At 42.7% G+C, this 9,340-nt stretch overlaps 1 protein-coding gene across 1 annotated transcript in view; it reads right to left on the bottom strand.

Annotated features, from left to right (window-relative positions):
- Window positions 1-7,829: 7,829 nt before the first annotated feature.
- NDUFAF2 (NADH:ubiquinone oxidoreductase complex assembly factor 2) overlaps window positions 7,830-9,340 on the bottom strand; it is a 121,440-nt gene continuing 119,929 nt past the window's right edge. The window contains exon 4 of the mRNA XM_068249606.1: window positions 7,830-8,380. Coding sequence (XP_068105707.1) covers window positions 8,144-8,380 — 237 coding nt within the window. The 3' untranslated portion in view covers window positions 7,830-8,143. The remainder of the gene's footprint in view (window positions 8,381-9,340) is intronic.

Here is a 9,340-nt window from a genome sequence, read left to right as displayed (position 1 = left end):
CTATCTTGTTTAACTGGGGACTACCTGTAGAAGGTACTTTGGCAGTATCTTCAGGCGTGTCAGTTCTACTGCTTGGCTAGAGTTGCCTTTGTAGGCATTATGTGGAGATTGAAAGAGACTCACATCCACATTGAGGTATTAGCTAATAGGTTGTGCTTTATATACACGCCAGATATTTGTTGCGTACATGAAGCCTAAAATAATGGTATAAATCAGTGATGGCTAACCTTGGCACTCCAGCTGTGATGGAAATACAAGTCCTGTGAGGCATTGCAATACTCTGAAGGCTCTAAGCATAGCTCAGGGAGGCAGAGGCATGATGGGATTTGTAGTTTTGTCACAGCTGGAGTGCCAAGGTTAGCCATCACTGGTATAAATGGAGTTTGCACCCAGGGCTGTGGAGTTGGTACAAAAATCATCCGACTCCTTGGCTTATAAAACCTCCGACTCCACAGCCCTGTTTGCACTGTGAAACTTAATCAAAGCAGAGTACACATTTAGCTTTTCCCAAAATAATTGTTCATGATTATTTTTCCAAAAATGTAAAGTGTGCAGAAATGTCCTCCAATATTGCTCTGCACTTCTTGGGCTCTATTCACAAAGCTGTGATAAATGATATCACGGCCGTGATATGCTTAGTGTACAGGTTAGTGCGTGTACAGGTGTGCGCACATAAAAGGTTTGCGCACATTAATTTTCTCCATTCACGTGAACGGGGGAGTTAATGCACGCAAACCTGTACGCGCACTAAGCATATCACGGCCGTGCTATCATTTATCACGGCTTTGTGAATCGAGCCCCCTTTGTGATTTGCCAGGAGAGACCACCAAACCCAATGCATCTGCTGTTCTGCAAAGATCTCTATGGATTTTTCTGCAGCATCAATTTGTTTACCGTTTTGACTTTTTCCCTCCCCATAATCTACTGAACAAGCATGCAGATCAGGTGCTCTGACTGAATCAGACTGGATTAGCTGCATGCTTGTTTCAGGTGTGTGATTCAGCCACTACTGCAACCGCAGAGATCAGCAGAGTAGTCAGGCAACTAGTATTGCTTAAAAGGAAACATCCATATCCCGCTCAGTTAAGGTTTCCTTTAAGTTTAAAGTTAAAATAGTTGTGTACATATGGAATAGTCCAAAACCTGTAAGATTTGTACTGCCTGCTGCTTAAGTGACAGTGACACAGGACAAAATTTATAATGCATTTGACTCTGGGACCAATACAACCTTAGATGAGTGCATACTTGTGTATTTAGGACAGTGGAAGGGATCAGCTCAACGGGCTTCACAAAGCTTTTTCACCCGTTTTCCTCTTATCTATTACATTTTTAAACTCCCAAAGAGCAAAAATATGTTTTTGGACTAGAAGACTCACTATTCCTCCTCCAAAAGTGCGGGGGGAAAGTCACTATGTCTTATAGTCCAAATACAGGGAGTTCCTGACTTGTGAATGCCTGCCAATACTAACCTCCAACCTGCCCATGCAGAGGAGGACACGGGGAGACGAGAGGTACAAGGGGGCATGAGGTATAAAGGGGCATAATCCGCAAGATGCCCCTTCACCATGGATGCACCAGGTTTAGCATATATATATATTTTTCCCCTGGTTTTTGTCCTCTAAACCTAGTTATGTTTTATGGTCAGGAGTGTCTTACAGTCTGCAAAATGTGGTAATATAATTAAGGTAAACGTAATATTGAAATTAAGTTAATCAGAAGCAACTTACTTTGAGTGATTATTTTGCTTGTAAATGTGCTGAAAGGTTATTTTTATCACTTATGTGATATGTCATTTATGAGAAGTCAAGTTGTAAATAGAGCCCATTCTGAGGCTCCGAATGTAAAATCTGGCTTTTGTTGATGCTTGGGCTCCATATAGGATATCTCCTAATACTTCCTGCTCTTTTATTACCTGACTTCTATGTCTATGATTTGTGCTCCACCTCAGTGAAAAAGCCATAAGAGATTAGTTTATTAAAAAAAACAAAAAAATACTACATTCTTTGGTGAGCTGAAATTGCACTTTTGAAAAATAGGAGCTTTTTTTTTTTTTTTTTTAATAGGAGCAACACTTATTGCTGTATGTGAAAAAAATAAATTGTGTAAGGCCATGTTCACAGTGGACATGTTCCCTGTCACAGGAGGAACGGATCGGGAAAGCTACGCCTCACGTCATCTGCACACTGCGTTGTGTACAGTGAAGTATACAGGCAATAAAAAGCATGCTTCACTGTAACTGTGAACGTGCGCATTTTGCAGTAACACTGCATGCAGTGCGTTATGATGCTGCTTTATACTGCAGCGCACTCTCTGCACTGTGAACATTGCGTAGGTGTTACATTGCAGTGCGACAAGCCACATTACAAAGCTGCCGTTCTCCTGCAACGCAACACTATAAATGTAGCCTAAGAGATCAGATGAATGTGTACGAGACTTGGGGCGCACTCATTAGCTTTGGCCACGTTCAGTTATAACTAGGGATGGTCAATGAGCTGCAAATAATTCAAGGCTGATGCATAATTATACAAATAGGATTGAAAATGCTGACGTTTGTTTTTAAGCTACGTGAATTTGCATAAACATGTATCAACTCTGAATTTTTTGCATTTTACTGACCATCCCTGGTTAAAATGAATGAGAAAGTACAGTGCAGTAATGTGAATGACAACTGTTTATATGCAATGTCTGATGTCCTTGCATATCTACAGTATATGCATGAACATACTCTACAGGGAGTGCAGAATTATTAGGCAACTTGTATTTTTGAGGAATAATTTTATTATTGAACAACCATGTTCTCAATGAACCCCAAAAACTCATCAATATCAAAGCTGAATATTTTTGAAAGTAGTTTTTAGTTTTAGCTATTTTAGGGGGATATCTGTGTGTGCAGGTGACTATTATTGTGCATAATTATTAGGCAACTTAACAAAAAACAAATATACCCATTTCAATTATTTATTTTTACCAGTGAAACCAATATAACATCTCAACATTCACAAATCTACATTTCTGACATTCAAAAACAAATCAGTGACCAATATAGCCACCTTTCTTTGCAAGGACACTCAAAAGCCTGCCATCCATGGATTCTGTCAGTGTTTTGATCTGTTCACCATCAACATTGCGTGCAGCAGCAACCACAGCCTCCCAGACACTGTTCAGAGAGGTGTACTGTTTTCCCTCCTTGTAAATCTCACATTTTATGATGGACCACAGGTTCTCAATGGGGTTCAGATCAGGTGAACAAGGAGGCCATGTCATTAGTTTTTCTTCTTTTATACCCTTTCTTGCCAGCCACGCTGTGGAGTACTTGGACGTGTGTGATGGAGCATTGTCCTGCATGAAAATAATGTTTTTCTTGAAGGATGCAGACTTCTTCCTGTACCACTGCTTGAAGAAGGTGTCTTCCAGAAACTGGCAGTAGGACTGGGAGTTGAGCTTGACTCCATCCTCAACCCGAAAAGGCCCCACAAGCTCATCTTTGATGATACCAGCCCAAACCAGTACTCCACCTCCACCTTGCTGGCGTCTGAGTCGGACTGGAGCTCTCTGCCCTTTACCAATCCAGCCACGGGCCCATCAAGACTCACTCTCATTTCACCAGTCCATAAAACCTTAGAAAAATCATTCTTGAGATATTTCTTGGCCCAGTCTTGATGTTTCAGCTTGTGTGTCTTGTTCAGTGGTGGTCGTCTTTCAGCCTTTCTTACCTTGGCCATGTCTCTGAGTATTGCACACCTTGTGCTTTTGGGCACTCCAGTGATGTTGCAGCTCTGAAATATGGCCAAACTGGTGGCAAGTGGCATCTTGGCAGCTGCACGCTTGACTTTTCTCAGTTCATGGGCAGTTATTTTGCGCCTTGGTTTTTCCACACGCTTCTTGCGACCCTGTTGACTATTTTGAATGAAACGCTTGATTGTTCGATGGTCACGCTTCAGAAGCTTTGCAATTTTAAGAGAGCTGCATCCCTCTGCAAGATATCTCACTATTTTTTTACTTTTCTGAGCCTGTCAAGTCCTTCTTTTGACCCATTTTGCCAAAGAAAAGGAAGTTGCCTAATAATTATGCACACCTGATATAGAGTGATGTCATTAGACCACACCCCTTCTCATTACAGAGATGCACATCACCTAATATGCTTAATTGGTAGTAGGCTTTCGAGCCTATACAGCTTGGAGTAAGGGTAGGTACACACATCAGATAAGTCTTTGGAAAATCGAAGATCACAGACCAATTTTACCCCCTTTCATGTAGAATGAGAGCCATACTCTACACAGTCTATTCTATGGAGCTTAACTCCCCATCAGATAAAAATCTTTGCAAGATGCTGCACACAAAGATGCTGTACACATGCAACAGATCAGTATCTGCAAAAGATCCGTTCCTGCAAAATGCATTCATAGTCTATGATATCTGCAGATCTCATACACACCTTGTTTCACGGACAATTATCTGTGGATCAGATCCACCAGGTTGGATCTTCAGATCGGCAGATAATTGTCTGATCTGCAGATGAATGTCCATTCAACAAGGTGTGTATGAGGATCTGCAGATGTCATGGACTATGAACGCATTTTGCAGGAATGGATCTTTTGCAGGGATTGGTCTTTTGCAGATACTGATCTGTTGCATGTGTACAGCATCTTTGTGTGCAGCATATTGCAAAGATTTCTGTCTGATGGGGAGTTCAGCTCCATAGAATAGACTGTGTAGAATATGGCTCTCATACTACATGAAAGGGGGTAAAATTGGTCTGTGATCTTTCATTTTCCAATGACTTATCTGACGTGAGTACCCACCTTAAGACGACATGCATAAAGAGGATGATGTGATCAAAATACTCATTTGCCTAATAATTCTGCACTCCCTGTAATACTAGGTACACACTATGAGATTTTCTGGCATATTTACTGTCAGATTGATTATTTACAACATGTTCAATCTAATTTCTGATAGAAGTGAATGGAAAATATTTGGAAATCGATCAGAAAATGATTGGAAATCAGATCGGACATGTTGGAAATAATTGATCTGACAGTAAATCTACCAAAAAATCTCAATGGGCTCTATTCATAAAACCTTACCGCAAGTTTTCCGCTCAAAACAGCGGATTTTTCCGACCATTTAGCAAAGTGGGCATTCATAAAAGCTGTTCCCGCATGAAAATCTACGATCCCCCAGCAGAGCGAGAAATTTCCGCCTTCTCCAGTGTTTTTCTAGATTTATCTAGAAAAAAGTAACAAAATGGCCATTCATAAAGTTTAGAGGAAGCGGTATGTGGACGGGAAATACCGCTTCCTCTGATTTTGCGGATTACATACAAGTGAATGGGACAGACCTCCCAGAGAGAGCAGCGCACGGAGGGACTCTGCCGGCTGAAGTGTTTCCGCATGTCTTCCGACAGCTTACCGCCAGCTTTCAGCGGGAGATCTCCGCTCTGCTATCGCAGCTGGCAAGATTTCTATGAATGACCACCCAGAAGTGTAAAATACCGCTGCGGTATTTTACCTCCAGGATTTTTTCCGACTCAGAAGTTTTATGAATAGAGCCCAATGTGTACCGAGCATTACATTTTGGGGACCAGGTACGTTGAATCAACGTCCAGCAGGTGGTGCTACTGTTCTGACCAGACGTTGATTCAACGTCCGCACTAACGAACCATCCCGACGTGATCCTGCGCACTGGAGAGAGGAGATTAAGCTGTCATATGACGCTGGCATCTACCCTCAGTGATCAGCAGCCATTGCGTATGGCTGCTGATCACTACGATCGCCGTCGGATCGTAGTGATCAGTTTGACAGCTGCGGCGGTAGGGGGGAAAGAAGAGGATCCACTCCACTCCCTGCCGGTCCCGCGACGATCGGCGCCCCCCACCGCTCTTGCCGGCATCTCTGCTCCTTCTGATGTCAGCACCAGGTCCCGGCTTGATGACGTCATCAAGCCGCGACCCGGAACTAAGCGGCAGTAGGAGCTGAGATGCTGGCTGGAGAGGAGGAATCCGCTGTGGCTCGTCGCTGGAGCTTGGAAGGTGATTGATTGCTGCTGACAAGGGGGGGGGACACCTGGCCACACGGGGGGCGACAGCCCAGCCAGACCCTGCAGGGATCCAGCTGCTTGACCACCTCCCCCAAACTTCTGCAAAAATGCCTGGTGAGGGCAGTGCATGGAGGCGGCCTCAAGGGTGAGTTAACCGTCACCCTTAAGGAACAATCACTGAAATCTTTACCACATTACAGAAGCAGACACCTGCAGAATAAAATAGGGAGTAAAGTATATATTTTAATCCATCCAGATGATTTCGTTACTCAGAGACTGCCTGTAAAGGGCATATACCTTTTTATGAAAACAATGATGAAAAAAAAAACTATTAAAGTCTTAATTTCCATTAATATAACATCAGTAATGATGCTTGAACTAACAATAGCTGGCCAGCAAAAATATATTCGCTATTGTTAGTTCAATGGTAATATTACTGATGTGTACATTTGCCTGGTTACAGCCCTCTCGAACTGCTGTAGATCCGTTCCCAGCACACCTAATTCTGAGGTAATGAATGGATAGGAGCCACCAAGGGGATGGTGTTTGGTAATGTCAGTTGACATTTAAAGCTCAGTTTTGCCGCAGCGCCGGTTATACTGTCCTTGCTGTAACTAAGCGGCATCCAAATGAAAAAAACAGCATTTAGCTGTGTGGTACCACCACCCCGATTCACTCTGGGTGTCCTGGGACTTCCTTTGTAATCACTAGTATGATTCTATGCTGGAATAAAGCTACTTCAAGTAGGTTGGTGCTGTTATCGCTTACATACTTTAAAGACAACTATCATGAAATTTGTAAAATGTAAAAATACTAGTTGTACATTTGTCCCAGAGTAATATGCACTATTTATTTCTTTTTTCCTATGTTGCTATCACAGTAGAAAGAAAAATCTGACAGGTTTGGGAATAATCCATCTCCTCATGGGAGATTTTCAGTATTTTCTTTATTCCTTACAAAAGCACTCCCAAGTAAGGACCTTTACAACGGTGCTGGAAAGCCATTCTCCTCCTGTGCAGACTATTCTGGCAGGTAATATATGCCACTGCCATCCAGGGAGTGCTTTTGAAATAAAGGATCTTCTGAGAATCCCCCGTGAGGAGATGGATTAGTCCAAAATCTGTGACATTTCTACTACCCACTGGAAGTGACAGGAATATAGGAAAAAAGTAATTTATAGTGCATTTTATTCCAGGGCTGTGGAGTCAGTCGGTGGTTTCATAAACTGAGGAGTCGGAGTGGGATGATTTTTGTACCAAATCCAAAGACCTGGTAAGAATTAGAGTAAGAAGGAGTCAGAGTCAAAGCAATTTTGGGTACCTGGAGTCAGAGGTTTCATAAACTGAGTTGGAGTCGGACGATTTTTGTACCCACTCCACAGCCCTGTTTTATTCTGGGACAATTGTTTCATAATAGTGGACCTTTAATGCTGGGCATACACGGGTCAATCCGGCGGCCGATTAGCCGCCGGATCAACCCCCGCCACGTCCATGCTCGTCTGTGCGGATTGATATCCGCTCATCCCCGATCGAGCGGGGAATCTATCCGGCAGGTCATTGGACCTGTCGGATATTATCAATCGAGCCATCAGGCTCGATTGATAAGCCTGCCCAGCATGCCGTGTATGCCCAGCACACAACATTATCTAGCCTCTCTATATATGACGTGGTTGACCATGTGGCCAGGGAATCCCATAATACCACTCCGAAACTTCTTTTCTTTATGATACATGTAAATCGGAGTAAGGTAACTATTTACAATGAGCAAGCAATGACTAAATCATTTATAAATGAAATTATAAAAATAAGCAATTTTATTCCTTAGGTCTTATACAGTAAAATGTGGTATGGTGTATATTTTATGGTGCTGTCTGCATTGTTAGGCTACTACTATTATTGTCCAGGTAAGTTGCTGGATATGCTTAGCTAGAAAATCTATTTTTAGTTATAGAAATGCCTACACAACACAAACAAAAAAAAAATTCAAACGTATACTAAAAAGCACCAAAAACCAGCAATAGCAAGTGATGAATCAATAAAGCTTTCTGTTGCATTTTTCCACAAAAAATATTTATATAAAGCCATTGTCCATTTGTGATGTTAAGCTATTTTTTCTGCGGGTTCCAGGATCCGGGTTCAAACGTATTAGCAGTACTAGTTGGCTCTTCAGAGGAGGTTACTTTGCCATAAGTTGAAGCGGAGGCATGACCTTTAACCTGCGTTTTCATTGGCTCAGTGAGAAGTCCTTTTTCTTCTGTGCTCTGCAGACGGGCTTCCTGCTGCAACAGCTCCTGCACCTTAGAACTGACTTCCTGTCGTTGAAGCTCATTCTTGAGGATTTCCTAATGTGAAAAAATACAATGAAACATTTCAGATTTACATAAGATAGAACTAATGTATGCATGGTTTTAATGTCAGCTGATGTCACAGTTACACTACTGAATGGCATATGAATGCCAATCTGAACTTTTTTTAATATTATTTTTTAGAAAACTAGTGGCGATATGAATTTTCTTTATTTTAAAGTCCAAGTAAACCCAAAATTCTAAAAGGAATCAGGATAAGCGAATAGATACAGTATCTATGCACTGTATCAAATGTGGACAAATGTGTTTTCAACAGGGCTGTGGAGTACGTACAAAAATCATCTGACTCCTCAGTTTATGAAATCACCGATTCGAACTCCGGATACTCAAAATTGCTGCAACTCAGACTCCTCGACCCCAACTCCTTAGTCTTATTTTTACAAAGGCTATGGATTTGGTTAAAAAATCATCCAACTCCAGGTACCAGCAATTGCTCTGACACCACAGCCCTGGTTTGCAACTGCAGTACAGCCTGCTCCATCTCCTCACTGGATTCAACAGCAGTACAGTAGACACCCAACTTACCTTTCTTAGAATTTCAGTATAATTGCATAAGAAAGCAATACTGTACTTCACAATACTTTCAGTGGAGGATTTTTTGGCCCTTTCTAAACCCTTTGGGCCCTTTTACACTTACTGCATTGCGCTGGCCTTTCCCACCTCACCTCGTCGCAATGGCCATTAACCACTTGAGGACCCACCCTTTACCCCCCCTTAAGGACCAGCGCTGTTTGTTGTGATCTGTGCTGGGTGGGCTCTGCAGCCCCCAGCACAGATCAGGGTGCACGCAGAGCGATCAGATCGCCCCCCTTTTTTCCCCCCTATGGGGATGATGTGCAGGGGGGGTCTGATCGCTCCCTCTCCTACCTCTCCCCCCGGTGATCCGGGCTGCACAGGACGCTATCCGTCTATCCGCTGATTGGCCGGGGATCGCCG

This window comes from Hyperolius riggenbachi, chromosome 1, assembly GCF_040937935.1.
Source record: "Hyperolius riggenbachi isolate aHypRig1 chromosome 1, aHypRig1.pri, whole genome shotgun sequence".
Classification (NCBI taxonomy): domain Eukaryota; kingdom Metazoa; phylum Chordata; class Amphibia; order Anura; family Hyperoliidae; genus Hyperolius; species Hyperolius riggenbachi.
Note: the sequence above shows the minus strand (reverse complement) of the source record. Positions and strands in the feature narration are given on the sequence as shown.